We start from the raw sequence: 17,817 nt of genomic DNA on the forward strand, positions 1-17,817 counted from the left end.
TGGACGCTGTCTGTGGGAGCTCAGGACTGTTAATGAGTTGAGGGGTACTCGTGATGGGGCTGGACGGGGGCAGCTGCTCCCCCACCAAGCCCTCCACGAAATTATTACATTTGCTGAATTCATCTTTTCTTTCTTTCCTCTTCCCCTTCCTTGACAATTCTTTCCTCTCTGTCCTCCCACACCTCAGTCGTGTCTTTTCATCCTGCTCAGGTATCTCCCACAAGATACTGCTTTAGGAAATTTTCCTATCTTGTGAATGCCTGCGTCTTTTTAAAACATTTATTATTGGAGTATAGTTGCTTTACAATGTTGTGGTTTCTACCGTACAGCAAAACCTCAATTCTAAAGCACTCTATGTACATATATATATGAATCAACTACATATATACACACACATGTATCCCATCCTTAGGGGGGATGCCTGCATCTTAGAAGGGACCCCGTGAAGACCAGAAAGACCTCAAATTCAAAGGTGGGTTTTCCAGCTGGGTGAGAGAGGAGGGCCTCTAATATTGACAGAGTACCTATTCTAGGCTGGACATTCTGGATACTTGGTGTACTGTTAACGATGTTCCTGAATTCTCCAATGAAATAGGTATTATCGTCTCCATTTCAACAGGAGGAATCAAGGACTTCTGGGCAATAGAGTGTAGAATGTTAGTTCACACCTAGGGGTCCTGCCTGCTATCTTCCCTGTTTCAAAGACGCAACCAGTGATATATGAAGATTCCAACAAAGAAGCTCAACTGGGCTCAAACACAAGATCTACATCTTGATGGATCAGGAACTCCCAATATTTACGATTTTGAGGGGCTAAAGGCACAGCCTGCTGGGCTCAGGGTCCGGAGGCAGGTGGAAGCAGCTGGAAGACTGGTCTTTCAAGGGTATGGGGACTGAAAGTGTCCCATGGGAGGTAGGGGACCAGAGCCAGAGTTCCTGAGAATGGAGGCTGGTCATTCTCCACTTGGGAAAGGAGGCTGAAAGAAGCAGAGGTACCACTCCACCCTTCTTCTAAGAGTAAAGCTGATCTACGGATGTGAACACTGATGGAGGCTGGAAGAAGTACACACATAGCCAGGACCTGGGTGGACTGCTTATGGCTTTGATGTTGGACTTCAGAGATAATCCCATTATTACTGCGGACACACAGCTCATCACTAACCCAAGAGAGCTGGCCCTGCACTGAGGGACCTAGGACCTAGGTAGAGGCAACTCGAAATCACTTGGCAAGGAGAGCTGGGTGGAGGTGATGAGCAGGGGCAGAGAGAGAGAGAAACTGACTCCCGCTCAAGATGAGTGGACAAACCTCAATTCTAAAACACTCTATTGTGAGAGAGAGAGCCAGCAAAGATTTAGTGAGCTGAAAGGCAGTTCTGAAGAATTTGCCAGCAAGTATCTCAGAAAAGATAAAGAGAGGACTTCCCTAGGTTCAGTGGTTAAGAGTCTGTGTTTCCACTTCAGGGGGCATGAGTTCAATCCCTGGTCAGGGAACTAAGATCCGGCAGCTGCAAGGTGTGACCAGAAATTAAAAACAGAAAGATAAAGAAATAAATGAGAAAGCACAGTTGGGAGCTATAGAGGATGCCCGGAGGGGCTCAGAAAAGTATCTTGCAGGGTTTCCAGGAGACTCAGATGGCAGGGCAGCAAGATTCAAGGATGTCATGGCTGAGGACTTTCTGTAACTAAAGACATTTTACGGATCTTGGATGAAAGGCGCATATTAATCACTGAGCAGATAAGTAAAAAAGTAAATCCACATTTGGATAGCCTAGAGGATCCTCCCTCCACCTGACTCCTGTTCCTGAAATTTCCGACCTGTGACTTTCCCTAGGAGCAGCCCGACAATGTCCTCCACTGTTCTGGCCCCACTTCCGATTCTGGTACGGTGAGGAAAGTCCTGGGTGTGGGGGTTAGGAGACGTAGGTTCAAGTCTCCCCATCCGTTTTCACCTGAGTCCTCACTGAGCCTTGATTTCTTCCCTTAAAATGGTACCAGAACTAGAATGATGGAAACTTAGAACCAGAAGGGACTCTGGGGACAGCGGCATCGCAAGACTATGGTGTTAGACCCACTATCTATCTCGGTGACCACAAGATGCTTAACCTCCTGCATCCACATTTCCCTATCAATAAAAGGGGATGATAATAGCGCTGTCTATGGGGTTGTATGGGGGCTTTCCAGGTGGACCTTGGAACCTGCCTGCAAATGCAAGAGACTTGGGTTTGATCCCTGGGTTGGGACGATCCCTTGGAGGAGGGCGTGGCAACCCACTCCAATACTCTTGCCTGGAGAATCCCATGGACGAGGATCCTGGCGGGCTACAGCCCATAGTATCACAAAGACTTAGACACGACAAGCGACTCAGCACACACATGCGGTCATACAGGGATGAAATGAATTCTGACATGTAAAGAACCGCACGTGGTACCAGGCCCAGAGTAAACCTTCAGCCCGGAGCAGCCGTTTCTGTTACGATAAACACAGTCCCCCACAAAATGCCACCTGCACCTACACTCAGTGTGAGGGGCTCCCTGAGGAAACCGAGGACCCCAGGCAGAGCAGAACTCGGGCCCACTGCCGCTCTATGCTGGGGAACGCCAAGCCAGCAGACTGCCCCTCCCCACCCTCGCCCCTGGCTGCCCTGGGTAGGCTGCCCTCCTTGACCTCCTGCGAAGCCCCTCTAAGCAACCAGTCATGAACTTCCCCCAATGCCAGTGTGCCCGCCCCGACCTGGCCGGTCCCTCCCCCCTCCCCACGCCCCGGGCACCCTACCTCTCTCTGCTCACTGCAGATCTTACACAACCACAGGGGCCGTTTCTGGCCAGGAGAGGCCTCGATCCCGCATTTGGTGCAGACTTTCTACAAGAGAGAGGACACAGGAATGTAAATACTCAGTCCCTTCCTCCCCAACTAAGGGGCTGGGAAAACTATAACTCAGGAGCCCTTGTCATCTTCTGAGGGGATGGTTTTTGCTTCAGGCCCCAAGGGGAGATGACCTGAAGGACACAGATCATCTGAACCCAGCAGCTGGCTGTGGGGCATGAAGTATGTATACCCATCCTTGGATGGCCGCGATAGAAATCCACCCCCAACAAGTACATCTTGTTGGGATCACATCAAAGAAATAAGCTTGCTGAGAGTCACAGCTGCATCACGTTCAACAGCAAGGAACTGGAAATAACCCAAACGGCCAGTACCAGAGGCGGAGCAAACACAACCAAGTGGGATACGGCTTTCACACAGCAGACTGTGTTGGCCTCCTGGGAATGCGGGCAGGAATGATGCTATTCAACAAAGAGAACATATACATGGATATAACCATGCAGAAAACTCACTTGTATGCCTGACAAGGTGAAGCGATGATGTAATGAGAAATACCAGTGCCCCGCTTAGGCACTTCCTTGATGCCAAGGCCCTTCATTTAACCATCCCAGCCACCCCAGTATACATAAGAATTGGGCCCATCTTGCAAGCAGTAGTTTGAGAAAGTCCTCACGTTCACACAGCAAGTAACAGACTCAGGTCTGCCTCTTGAGCTGTTACATAACAGCCTCCGGACATATAAGTAGCCAGAACCTAGTTTCTGCGGCGTTTTTCCTTCTACAGAATTGCTTAAGCTCATCACTTCTAAATACGTATTTTGCTTCCTCCAAATGCACAGCCACAAGCAGCAGTGGGAAAAGCCAGATGAAACGCACCAGGAGGCAGAGGGGGACTTGGTGGGGGCTGAGACCTCGTCCCGGCTAACCCAGCAGAGTCTGATTAGGGGACAGTGTGTCCTCCTTACAGAACAGTCACACCAGCTAATCAATCAATCTTTCTGCCGCCTGGAAGCTGCCCGGTCCCTGCAGGGTGGGGCGCTCTTTCCCTCCCCCTCCCACCTCCCCCTAAGGGAGGGCTGGATCCCTGGCTTGGCCTTTTCTGCAGGCTGCCAAATGAACAAGGAGCACACCTCTCTGCCGAGAGGGAAATGTCACCAGCTTGGCTTCCCCGAGCATGTTGTCACCACCTGATGGGGGTACTGAGCCTCAGGAGGCGGGAGCCAGTTCGTGGCAGGAGGGAAGCTATGATACATAGCGAGGGGGGGTCTGCACTGGCCTCCATTCAATGCTCAGATACAAGAGACGTCACTTTTCTTTGATTTCTCCAAATACATTGTAACCTGCTTCAAGCTCAGGTCCCTCTGGGTTGGCAGGACAGTCCACCCCAGTCTGATTGGGCCTGGCTCTCACTAAGATCTCAGGCTTGGGGTTTTGGCAGTGCAGTGTGTCTGGGAAGGGTCCCCTGGGTGCTGTGGGGCCACTCCTGTGCCAGGCCTGCACTGGGATCTGTGCCAGGCTGGGGCTTGGCCTCTCTGGGGGCCCGCAGACTGTCTGCCTGGAGCTCCAAGTCATCAGCCCTGACCTGGTTTGGAGATCTCCCTCCCCACCTAGAGCTGCCTCTTGTTGCCCTTCCCAAAGTTCGCCGCAACCCTTCTACCTTGAGGACGGGGCCCCCCATAAGCCCATAAGTTGGGACTCAGGAAACACACATGGGCCCCTCCTCCCTGGGGTAAAGAGAGGAACGAGGTGCTGAAGCCACTTGACTGTTTTTCTTGCTCATTCCCATGACCTTGTGTAGATGAGGGAGTGTGAGTTGGCAACCATTTCGACTCAGTGCAAAGGGAACACCGCACAGTCATGTCCAGGACAGCCAGGCCTAGGGGAGGCCACTAGCTTCCCTGCCGAGTGGGCTTCCACTGAGCAGAATTGCCCTGGGCGAGTGAGTGCGGCTTCTAGGGGTTCACTGTCTCATGCTTCCTGCAGCCTGAAACCCCGTCTGAGCATTAGACGAACCAAATCTCGCTTCTGGGCCTAACTCAGACGCTGCATGTGTTCCTTCTGCAAAGGTGCATCCCGGCCCAGAACGTGCTCAGGGGAAGGGGGGTGGCTCAGGGTGCGGCCACAGGATACAGGTTCTGCGGCAGGAGAGAACAGAGTCTGCCATGTAGAGGCACCCTTAGACTTGTCACTAACCTTCTCTGGGCTTTGTTTCCTTGTCTTGAAAACGGTGGTAACAAGGAGGTGCATGCCACCACTGGGAGGATCAAGGGAGCTGATTCACAAAAGTGCTCATTAGCACAGTACATTCTAAGAAGCCAGGCAGTAACCAGAGTCCTGCATGGCGGTCTCAGTAAAGGATACCACACCCATCAATCATATAGGCCAAAACCCAGGATCATCCTTGATCCTCACTCTCCCTCATACCCACCTAAATAATCCATCTCCGAGAACTCTAAATCTCACTCAAACTGTCTGCTCCCCTCCACCACCCTCCCCATCCACACCTACCTCCCTGTGGCCTCAGCTCGCACCCCTCTCTCCCTGCTCCACCACCTGCCCCTCCACTCTCGAGCCTCAGCCATGCTGACCTGACTTCAGGCCCTGGTCCTCTATCTGCTTTTCCTGCCCTGGACTGTGGCACGTGCTGCTTGCTCCATCTGAGATGTACTTGCTCACACTTTCTCCTTATCAGCCTACGCATCCTTCAGACCTCAGCAAAGGCACAGCTCCTTCAAGGAAGCCTTCTCTGACTTCTTACCCAGTTGGAGCTTCCCTACCAGGGCCTTGCCTCTTCTCCTCCACCGAGATCTTATCCTCATCCTCGTGGCTATGTAACTGCAGTCACTTCCCCTACCTGGCTGTGAGTTCCTGGAGGACAGAGGCCATGTCTGTTTCTGTTCACCCCCCTGGTTCCAGTATCCGGCATCATGAATTGTTGTAGAATAAACGAATGAGCAAAAAAGAGCTACTAAAAAAAAAAAAATCTAATGAATACATTTATTTGGCTGTGCTGGGTTTTAGTTTTGGCATGTGGGATTTTGTTCTCTGACCAGGAATTGAACCCACGCCCCTGCATAGGGGAGTACGGAGTCTTAGCCACTGGATCACCAGAGAAGTCCCCCAAGAAGAGCTCCTTTTAATATCACACCTCAGAAGGCAAGACGGGGTCCCTCCTGGAGTGTGCTGACCAGCGTGGGGGAAGAGACACACAGAGACAGGAAATACTCACTTGGCAGCCGGGGGCAAGGAATGCCTGGTCCATACCAAGTGATGCTGATTGGTGCGGCTATGGGAGACCAGACCAGGAGGAGCCTCGTTCGGGGTGGAGTGTTGGGGTGGGGGGTGGGGGATGCTGCCGGTTGGCTTCACTCTAAGTGTAGAGCATGAAGCCAGGCTGGCCCGCCCACAGAGGAAACGACACCTCTGGTCCTTTACTAAGAGTAGGGGGCAGGAATGTGTGCCCCGCCCTCCACATGACCGCTCCTGATTGCCCCCCTCCCCCAGGAATATCCCGCAGGCCACCTGTGAATGCAGACTGGGTCCAAGGTCTGTGGGGTACCCTCCTCAGCATCCTCATAATCCGGGCTACTTCGGTCACCCCAAGACTCCCTGGAGCCCTGCCCTCCATCCAACATCATCACCCTCGCCTTCCCACACTGCCGGCCAGAGTCAAAGATGCGACAAGGTCTGGGGGACCACAGAGCTCGGGCACCTCACTTTCAGGCCAGCCTTCACGTCCTCACTGGGAGCCCCCGGCTCACTCCACGCAGAGCCCCCCTTCTTCATGGCGGGTCCCCAAGTGAGAAGTGAACGTGAAAGTCACTCAGTTGTGTCCGACTCTTTGCGACCCCATGGGCTATACAGTCCATAGAATTCTCCAAGCCAGAATACTGGAGTGGGTAGCCTTTCCCTTCTCCAGGGGATCTTCCCAACCCAGGGATCGAACCTAGATCTCCTGCATTGCAGGCAGATTCTTTACCAGCTGAGCCACAAGGGAAGCCCAAGAATACTGGAGTGGGTAGCCTATCCCTTCTCCAGGGGATCTTCCTGACCCAGGAACTGAATCAGGGATCTCCTGCATTGCAGGTGGATTCTTTACCAACTGAGCTATGAGGGAAGCCCAAGGCAGGGTCCCCAAGCTGCCACCAACTAGAAGGGAATAGGTGCCTAATTTTGCACAGCAGGAATAGAGATGCGGACATAGAGAAAAGATTTGTGGACCCAGTGGGGGAAGGAGAGGGTGGGATGAATTGAAAGAGTAGCATCAGTACATATATATTGTTGTACTGTTGTTTAGTCCCTAAGTTGTGACTACCAGTTCTTTTGTGACTACCAGGCTCCTCTGTCCATGTATAAAATAGATAGCTAATGGGAAGATACAGCAAGCTCTACCCAGTACTCTGTGACAACCTAGAGGGGTTGGATAGGGTGAGAGAGTGGTTCAAGAGGGAGGGGACATATGTAAAAATAAATTAATTAATTTTAAAAAAAAGAAGGGAGCAGGCACAGTGCCTGCATGTAGGAGGGAACGTAAAGGCTTGCACCCTCCCAAGACCACTTGGTACCCAGCAGTGAGCCTCTCGACAGGCCCTGAAGGCTTCACCACGACATCAACATCCATCATAGAGAGAGCGGTGTTCCTGACGCTCAGCCAACCAGAGAAAGATGAAATTGCGCTCAAATGTTCCATACAAGGAGGCTGGAAAAACGCACACTGTGCAGAAATTAATAATGAAGGTGGTTAATTTGAAACTATTTGGTGCTTCAATTCAAGAAGCATTGACTCAACAACTGGATGGAAGGCAATGTTCTAGGAATGAGGAGGATGAACAAGGCACGGCCCTTTGTCTCCACTGAGGGTCCCACTAAGCGGAGGACTTAATGAATGAGCCAAATTCATCTGGAAAAGGACTTGCTTGAGTTTCAGCCAACTGAAGTTTGTCACCGAGATGGTCTCCCTCTAGGAACCAGGCAGCAATGATGTTCCCAGAGTGGGCGCTCCCCCATTCCCCACCCCAGGAAAGCAGGGGAAAGAAATGGCTACACCCAGACAACCGTCACAGCACAGGCAGGAACAATGCGAAGAAGTCAGCCCACACATGTGCACTTCATGTCACTCAGCGTGTCCCCAGTGCTAGAATTTGAATCTTCAACAGCAAGAAAATTCCGATTGTGTTTTGGAGAAAGGTACTCTGGAATAAAAATGATGATATAAACGAAAGAAGTGAAAATGGTCACGATGGAACCGTGTATTTACTGACACGGAACAACGTTCACAATAAATGAAGTTTTGAAAGCAAGTTATAAACAGAAAGTCTAGTGTGTTTCTCTACCACATACATGTACATGTGTTTGTAGCTGTCTAGAAGTCAATACATGCACAGAAAAATACCTGGAATAGGCCAAAATGTACACTGAATTGTGCTACATCAAAATCTATTTTAAGTGGGTAAGCAGAATTCCTATTTAAAGGAAGCTTATACTAAATGCTTTCAGAAATCACTTGCCCCAACTTCAATTTTTGACCAGATCTGGATTTTTGTGGGTCAGGATGGATTAAAGAAACTGAAATCACATGCACAGCTGCCTCCAGTGCCCAGACCTTGCAGCTGGGGCCAATGGGTCAGTGACCCCTCTGATCACAGCCTCAGCCCTGCTCAACCCCAAGACATTGGCCAGGCTTCAAGGTACATCACCAGCCCTGGAGGGCTGGGAGTGTAGGGGCTACACGTGGCCTTCTAGCCGCAGAGAGACTTGGTATCTGAAACCTGGGGCCTGTTGCTAAATGACTTTAACTAGATACTGATGTATTGGTTTGGCCAAAAAGTTTGTTTGGGTTTTTCTGTAAGATGTTATAGACAAATATGAGTGAACCTTTTGGCCAACCCAATACATCTTACAAATACTTATATACTTTATTGAGCCCGGTTGCTACATCAAGCATCAAGGTAGGTGTTTTATGTAGAATCTCATTTCATTTTCACAACCACCCTAGAAAGTGGGTATCAGTGTCCCTGTTTTACTAACTCAGGATCTGAGGCTTGGGGCTAAGTAACTTGACCACAGGGAACTGGATGTGAGCCCCATGCTGTTTGAGTCCCAGGTCTCTGCCCAGACAAGACTGATCCAAGGCTTCCTTCCCCACTGGCAGCTCAAATGCAGGCAAGGCTGGTTCCCTGGGCCCTGGCCCCTCCCCCAGAACTCCAGGTTCGGTCAAGCCTCAAGTGGCAGAGGGCACCGCGCCCTCTGGTCACTGGAACACAGCCTGGGGGCCAGTGGGGCAGAGGGCATGCTGACCCAAACCCTGACCGCTACAAATACTGAGTCCCAGGGCCCTAAGATGCACAGTCTTAAGAATGCCAGCCGCCTGCTGCTTGGCCTGAGGCAGAAGCCAGGAGGCGATCAGAGAGGAGTTTCAGAAGGAAGGCAAGTCTCTGTGCTGGGGACAACCAGCCGTCCTGCATCCTGGCTGCGGGTGGCAGGTGCCTAACCCACGCGGGGCTGGGCCTCCTCTCTGTGCTGCCTGCTCGGAGTGGGCCCTCCCCCGCTCAACACCAGGTGAGCCACTGAAGCTCCTTGGGGACCACCTGCTAACCCCAACCCTGGGCAGCCCCCAGCCACCCCTCCCAGCTGAAAGGCAGCACTGCAGATTTCAGGACTCGCTTCCAAAATACCACCTTCCGCCTGCCTGCCACTTGCTACAGTCAGCACCGCATCCTGAGCGGAGAGGAGGTTTTAAAAGGAGATGCAAGGAGCTGGAGATGAACACTCATGAGCGCAGACTAAGAAATCACACCTAAGATGTGCTTTTAGATCGTGCCCCACTGCATGGCTGATGGGGGCTGGGGTACCTCAGGTAGGATGAAGCTGCCAGGAAATGGGGGGACCATTGCCTCTCCACCCCCACCTGGCCCCACTAATTCTTCCTGGTCCTGGTTGTCCTCAGCATCGCCTCTTAAAACGGAGACTCCATGCGCGTTTTTCCAGGCAAACGTGGGAAGCAAGGATTTGAGCTGTTTCGGCGGGCCCCAGCGTGCACCCCAGGCATGCAGGGTGGGTGACAGGAGGGCAAGCAGAGGCAGCCCCGGCTGCAAACAAGAGTTTGGGCAAAGGAGTGGAGACAGTTATTCACTCTGAAACCAAGAGGGAGGTTTTAAAAACCAGCAGATCTAATAACATATGATCAAAAGGAGACCGCGTGAGACATGGGTCTCGAGGAATTCATTCCTTCCTTTAGCAGGCATCTCGCAGGACACGTGGGCACACAGCCCCTTCCGGGGAAGAGACATACAAAGGCTGGCCTGCATGGACAGAGCAGATCTGAGTCCTACCGGGACTGAAGCCGGCTGATGCAGGCACACAGAGTGGAAAGGATTACGCACAACACGTGGAAAGGATGAAGGGCGGGAGGGGACGGCCAGGGGCGGTTCCCAGAGCCGGCCTGTCTCAGGCAGGGGTCAATGTAGACCCCCCAGGCTGGGGTGCGCCCCTCACTGCATGTTTCCAAGAGCGTCCTGCTCACTTTTTTCAAACATAAAATGCTTTGAAACTCCAAACAGCATTTAAAAAGGTAGAAGGTTTCCACATAAAGAGAGCCCTGGGTTTTGAAAGGCTGAACGAAGGTGCTCCAAAGACCCTGGTCAGGCGGCTGGGTGGGGACTCCACACTTGTCCCTCTCGGGGGACCTCTAAGGGAACCTCGGGTCTCACGGGGTCTTCTGCGGGGACAGATGACAGCACTGACTCTCCCCAGGGGTGTGTGAGGATGGAAATCACTGTGCGTCGGACACAGAAAACAAACTTCAGGTTACCAAAGAGGAAGGGGGCGGGGAGGGATACGTCAGGAGTCTGGGATTAACAGACACACGCTGCTACATATAAAATAGATAGGGACTTCCCTGGTGGTCCAGTGACTAAGACTCCTTGCTCGCAAGGCAGCGGGCCTGGGTTCAATCTGTGGTCAGGGAACTAAGATCTCATACGCTGCAACTAAGACCCAGCACAGCCAAATGCATAAATAAAATAAAAATAAATAGATAACAAGGACCTGCTGTATAGCACAGGGAACTATACTCAATATCTTATAATAACCTGTAATAGAAAAGAATCTGAAAAAGAATAAGGATATATATGCAGGTATAACTGAATTAGTTTGTTGTACACCTGAAACATTGCAAATTGACAATACTTCAATTAAAAAAAAACAAAACAGAAAAGGAATCAGTGAACAGTTCTATCAGTTCTCAGACACAACCCTCATAAAATCTCCTAGGGTTGGTGTGCACCCCAGGGCCCCATCCCTGGGCCAACCTGCTGAAGGCGGAAGCTCTAGGGTGGGTGAAGCTCATTGCACCCGGAGGGCTCCCTGAGCTGCATCGAGCTTTCCTTAAGCTCTGAACACAGCCCAGCTCCTCCCCACTGGGCTCCCACAAGTCCTTCAAGGACTAGGCTCCTGGCCCCTGGTTAGCTCCTTCCAGCCCTAAAGAAACCCCTTGCTCCTGGAACTGACCCAGGCCACCACTGAGCTCGTCGAATCCTCCAGCCTCTCAGCCACAGGACCACTGCATCACACCAGCGGCCTGCAGCTCTCCGACCCCATGCTGGCCGGGAGGGAGTCAGCGCAGAGGAGGGCCCAGGTGGTGGAGGAAGCGGGCTTACGTCCCGTTGCTCCCCACTGGGTGGTTACTTAGAGTTACGGCTTATAATAATGATAATAGTCGCCGTTTATTGAGCACTTACTCCACGCCTGGCCCCCGGCTCATTGCTCAACACCCATTATCATTATCACATTTAATCTCGTTTATGTTCACAACAGCCCTGCGAGGGAGGTTTTATGATCTGGATGTCTTAGATGATGAATCGGAGGCCTAGAACTCTTGGGTGGTTTGGCTAAATTCATGTCACCAGGAGGTGGCAGGGCTGGGATGGGACCCAGGTCCATAATCATAAAAGCAGGAGCTTATATAATATGGACTGTGTGCTGGGCACAGTGGGAGTGCTTCGTACAGACTAGTCTCTCAATACTGACAGCCCAGGTAAGCTGTCCAGGGTCACATAAGTGGAGTAAGTAGAAGGCTGGGCTGGGATCTTACTCCTGATCACTGACAGAGGAAGTGGATGGAGTTTTCCTATGGACAGTGGTGGTCTGAAGACACGTGGCTGAGACAGACACTGGCCATTCTGGGAACACAAACTCATTGCATTAAAGACCCCAGACACCTCCAGCTCCAGCCTCCCCCAGCCCGGCCCTGGTTGCATAATCAACCTTTGTTTTCCTGAAGCTTTGGGCTGGGGCCTCCCACAGACAATTCCTCACCCAGAGGCGTGCCTGCCACCTGGTAGCCACCTGGCCCAGGCTCCGTTTCGGGAGCCACAGCCAAGGGAGAGGCCCGATCATTTTGGTTTTCCGCCCTCATATCCAGTGTCCTGAAAATGCCCCGTTCCTCTCGCAGCCCCCCAGCTAAGGCTATAGGTAAGCCTGGCTCCTCTGGGGCTGCCTCAAAGATGTACCTTGGAGGGAGGGCCAGGCAGGGAGCCCCTGGCCAGGTGTGCCAAGCAGATCCTAGCTCCCAAATTCCGTAGCCCTAGGGCCTGTGACCAGCCAATGGGAGGGGTCTCCAAAGACACTGAAGTCTTAGCCCTGCTTTTGGAATGCTTGTAATATCCACAAGAAGGCAGGCAGGGGCCTCCACTGAACCTTCACCATCCCTCCCTCTAGAATTCGATGGGCAGCCACTCTAGATATAGGCTGAGTCAATGATGTCAAGAGCATGCAGCAAATACTCCCTAAAGTCCTGCTCCTGGACTAGGTGGAGAACACGGTGAGGCTCACAGGCTGGAGGCAGAGAGACACAAGGATGGATGCACACATATGCAAGAGCCTTCCTCCCTGACCCCCGCCTAACTTTCTAGCCTCACCAAGCCCACCACACCAATCCCCAATGCCTCACTGCCTGTTCCTGACACTCTAGGTACTTTTTGCCACTAAGCTTTCACCCAGGCTCTGCCTCATGGCCAGTGAACTCCTATGCATCCTTCAGGAACAACTCAAATGTCTCCTCCTCCATGACGCCTTTCTTGATTTTTCCTCAGGGGGAGTACAAGTTACTCTCTCCTGTGCACTCCTAACATGGGTTGGCATTTCTAGAGGACGGTTAACTACATCACACTGAAATTGTCTCTCCTGTGACTGTGCCCTCTTTAGAAATAGGACATTGTTGTTCATGCTTAAATCCCCAGGTTTAGCAGGCACCTGGCTTGTAGCTGGCTACGAAGGGAAGGAGGGTCTGACTGATAAGCACCACGTGCTGTAGGAACTGAGATTCTGCAGACATCTGGGGGCTGATACTGGCTTTTAAGGAGGTGAGGGATTTGAATAGATCTGAGTTTCAGAAAAAGGGCCTTGGCTGAAAATACAGATTCAGTCACTCATGGTCAATTTGTCCTCCATATTCTCAGCAGAGGCTCTTTTTCCAGAACATTCCCAGATGCCTATGGAACTTCCAATCCTAGTTGGGTTTGGAAGGTGAGGAAAAGGAAGGACGCTGGCTCATCCAAGGCTGCCAGTCAGCCAACAGGATGAATGGTGGTGATGTCAGCACAGTGGGGACAAGCGGCTGCCACAATATTTAGCTTTGGACACATTGATACTTGCAGTGTGAGGGGACTCCTTGGAAGAGCTGTCTGGCCCCAGTTGACACCCAAGACCAGAGCTTGGGAGGAAGGCAGGGGACAGAGACGAGGGCGGGACAGCACACGGCGTTGGCTGAAGCTGGGGCACTTGAGGGAAGTGAGAGGCCGTGCAGACCAGTGATCTTTCAATGTTAATCTGAGTGTGTCTACTCTTGGTTTCGCCATCCCTGGGACAGGTGTTTCAGGAGAGCCGAGGCTTGGCCTGACCCCTGAGGTCACTCTGAAACCTGGATTGCTGCTTGGCACACTGTAGGTGCTCAATAAATGTTTGTTTAGACTAAAGGAAATGTGAATGTTTGAGTTCTGATGGAGCTAGAAGAGGGGAAGGGCATAAGGAGGAAGGGTCTTCATGGGGGCCAGGACCTGGGGGGGGCAGGAGGGGCCCCAGAGCAGAACCACAGGGCCAGGCCGGATGCAGACAGCCAGCCAGACAACACACTTGAGTTGCTGGGCCAAAGAGAACAGAGTGGGGAGTGGGGAAGTCTTAGGGAGGCTGGAGAAGGCCAATCCAGGGACCACTGGAAGCCAAGTTAGCATAGATGCCCCAAGCTAAAGTCAGGAGGTTCCCTGGCTCTGCACCAACCCTGTGTGGACATTCAGCCCCTCAGCAACTCCACCTGTCCCGGGGTCAGCACCGTCTTCTCTGGCTCTCCGGAATCATCATAACTCTCAAAAGGTTAGGTTTCAGACCTCCCTGGCAGTCCGGTGGTTAGGACATCACCAACAGGGGGTGTGGGTTCAATTCCTGGTCAGGGACCTAAGATCCCACAGGCCAAAAAACCGAAACATAAAACAGAAGCAGTATTGTAACAAATTCAATGAAGACTTTAAAAATGGTTCATATAAAAAAAAATCTTTATCAAAAGATGGGTTTATGTGAAAATATTCTCTCCCTTCTCTGTGTACCTCCAGGGCCTGGGACACATTAAATATCTTCGAAGCCACTCTTTGGAACTGTCATTGGAAGCCTGTCATTGGAACTGATTATATATATATATATATATGTAAATTTGAAAAAGAGAGCAGCCTCAACAAACACCCTAGGGCTTCTTAACATTCCAGGAGCAACAGCACTAATGATCAACTAGGGACCCTGGTGATGCATAGGAGCAGAGCTCCAGGGAGTGTGGTGACAGGTCTGGGCCAGGTAGAGTTAGGTCTGACCCTCAGGTCTTGGAACTCCCCCTGGGTGGGTTGCTTATGCTGCTGAAGTTGGCAGCTTGTGCTCAGGGAATGAATGGACTGAGGGTCCTGGATACCACGTGGAGGTGGTTAGACTTTATTCTAAAGGTACTAGGGAGCCACTGAAGACTTTGGGGTGGGGGGAACCCACACTTGAGCAAGACCGAGAAGGAGCTAGAAAACAGGTGAGACTCCACCGTAGGCGGTCAGGAAACTGGGTGGGGAGGCCCCGCAAGGGCACCCTGGTGCTCAGGCCTCACGCCCTGCGGCGGGGAGGGCCCAGGCTACACTCCTGTCTGCGCCTGGAAACTCAGCAAGGCAGATGTGGTTCTTGGGCAGAACTACACCTCTGAAAGGCTTGGCAAGTCACGACCCCTCCCAGCCTCAGTTCCTCCATCTGTAACCTGGGGGAGCCATTACACCTATGGAAGGCAGGATGACAAGGGTGAGGAAAGGGTTTGGAAGAAGGAGCTTAAAAGGTCTTCTTACAAAGGCCGGGCTCTTTCCAGGTTTGGACGCCCAGCCTAAAGGGCACCCTGGGTGAGGAGCCAGCTCCCCCGTGCCCCGCCATCTGCAGGAGCCGTGCTCTGGTGATCCCGGGGGAAGCAGGAGGACAGGCTAAATCCACCTCCAGTTAAGGTCAGTGAACAGCAAACAGCTGTGCAGGAAACGACGCAGCAGGAAGAAACAGAGGCAATTTAGGAGCGATGAAGAATCGCTGGCCCCGTGAAGGGTGGCAGCTTGCGGGGCACAGCCGGCGAGGTGAGGGCCACGTGGGCGGCGCCGGCCACAGCTCGGACTGGAAATGTCATTATCTGTTATTTACCGCAACAGAGGCCGGGAGGCTGCACCAGATTACTGTTCCTGGTAACAGCCACTAAACAGATTTCCCAGGACGGCTTCCTGCTGCCGGTGCCCTCCTGATGGACGATACACTGACCAGACCCGGGCAGAAGGGCCACTGAGGGAGGTGGCGAGGGTGTCAGGGGCTGCCGGACAGAGGTCTCAGGGGGAAGCCTGGTGGGTGTCATCAACCCTCACCCATGCCTACAGAGACTCTGCCCACTCAGTGAGGGGCTGGCCTCACCCTAACCAGTTTACGACTCAACTCAAACATCTCACATGTGTCTAGCTGCTGCTCAGTCATCTCAGGGTGTCCAGGGGGCGCTTGGGATACCACACTCGACAGTGAATGGTGAGCCTCAGTGTTGGGGGTACCATCCCTGCCCCAGGGTGGGGGGCACTTAGCCAATGGCCTTCACACTCCATGGGCAAGCACCAGACAGCACCTTCTCTCTCTCTCTTCTTTGTTCTCTGACCAAGGCTCGAACCCATACCCCCTGCATTGGGAGTGCAGAGTCTTAACCACTGGACACCAGGGAAGTCCCTAGCTCTCTTTACTTCCTAAAGGGCATGTGGGCAAAGTTCTAAAGCAAGAGGTAGGAGGAACTGTGAGGCTCTGGCTGTGCCAACAGGAGCAAGTTAGCCCTCTGAACCTCAGTTTCTCCATCTGGAAAATGGGTATAATCACTGCCCTTTTTTTTTTTTTTTTTTTTGCCTACGGACCTTCAAGGGGTTGTGAGGGGCTTATGGCAATATCAGAGGCAGAGGGAGCTCTCAGGAGCACACGCCCAGCCCCACCCTGGCTTCCTCCTACTGAGAGGACACGGGCTCCATCACAGCCTGAGCCAAAGTGAATTGGGAAGCAAACCCGCCTGGGCTTTAAAATAAAAACCGAGCTGTGTTCTGGAGAGAGATGAGCTTACAAATCACAGCTGCGGCTGCTGCTGCTCCTTGATCGGAGGGGCAGGGTGAGGGGGAGGATCCCAGGGGAGCAGGTTTGGGGGTAGTGGTCCTGTGAGGACTGGGATGACCTGAGCTTCCTGGGAGGACACTGGTGGAGGGCCCTGGAGACCCTTGCCTCTAATCCCTCAACTGCTTCCTTTCACAGGGAGCACAAGAGAGGCGCAGAGCAGGAAGAGATTTTGACCCGAGGTCACAGGGGGAGCCGAGAGCTGAGCTCTCCTGAGCTCCTAACTTCTGGGCCTCTCACTCGGGGGAGGGTGCAGCAGGCAGGTATGAGTTTAGGTAACACTGCGCCCCCCATCCCACCAGCTATGTTTGACCTCTGATGTACACAGGGACCCATGCCCTCAACTGGCCTTCAGACACGGGCGGGATACGTGTGTTTGGGGGGAGTGCTGAGCAAAGGGGGACAGCTGAAGCCAAAGGCAGAGGCTACAGCCCTGGGACAGATGCAGATGAGGGGAGAAGCCAGGTCTAACAGGATGAGGGGCTGTCTGCAGCAAGAGAAGGTGGGCCCAGGCCCAGGGCTCCCACCCCAGTCCTGCCCCCTGAAGTGTGTGAACAGCCTGAAAAGGCGGCAGCTACAGCAAAGGGCAAAAACTCCCTAACATCACCCAGCCAAGAATGGAATTAGATTTCCATATATAGACCTGGAAAGGATGTCTTTGATATGTTATTAAGTGAAAAACAGATGAAAAAAGAGAATTAAAGGGTAAGGAGTACATTATGGTCCCATTAATAAGTATGTATAATACACATACCTGTGTACATTTGCCGCATGTGGAGAGAGATACAGAAGGACAAAAGTGCAAGCTGCTAAGGTCAGAGGTAGGGCAGGGGGTTAATGTTTTATATGCTCTATATTATTCAATTTTTATAATTACTGTGCAATTACTTGGTGCCAGCCACTGTTGCTAAGAGCTTACCATGTATTTCACTCAATGCAATCCATACCACTTTATGATGTAGGTGAGGAAACTAAGGCAGAGAGGTGAGGGGGCTTGCCCAAGCCAGGAGGGGAATCCAGGTACCCCGAATTCCAGGGCTCTTAATCTCTATGCAATAGTATAAATTACTGTTCAAAATTCCAGAAAAAGGAAGTCAATAAGAAAATAAAGGATGCCACCTCATTAAGTCCTGCAATACTCTGGAACCTAAGCAACTGACCCTGGATCCTCCCACCTGGCAAACTCAACAGGTAATGAATGGGTGGGGGCTAATGGACCAGGTCAGGGTGGGCACACTTTTTTGTAAAGGGCCAGAAAGTGCAGGATCGTGACCTGTTAGGGCCTGGCCCAGAGTGAACTCTCAGTCAC

The 17,817-nt window shown here is 52.2% G+C and overlaps 1 protein-coding gene across 5 annotated transcripts in view; it reads right to left on the reverse strand.

Annotated features, from left to right (window-relative positions):
* RPH3AL (rabphilin 3A like (without C2 domains)) overlaps nucleotides 1-17,817 on the reverse strand; it is a 137,396-nt gene that overhangs the window by 51,771 nt on the left and 67,808 nt on the right. For 4 of the 5 annotated variants that reach the window (XM_065909527.1, XM_065909528.1, XM_065909529.1 and 1 more), the window contains one exon: nucleotides 2,773-2,859. The exons of the other annotated variant lie outside the window; for it this stretch is intronic. In XM_065909527.1, the coding sequence (XP_065765599.1) occupies nucleotides 2,773-2,859 (87 nt within the window). The remainder of the gene's footprint in view (nucleotides 1-2,772; nucleotides 2,860-17,817) is intronic. 5 annotated transcript variants of the gene reach the window in all.

The sequence above is a fragment of the Muntiacus reevesi genome, chromosome 18 (genome assembly GCF_963930625.1).
Source record: "Muntiacus reevesi chromosome 18, mMunRee1.1, whole genome shotgun sequence".
NCBI lineage: Eukaryota > Metazoa > Chordata > Mammalia > Artiodactyla > Cervidae > Muntiacus > Muntiacus reevesi.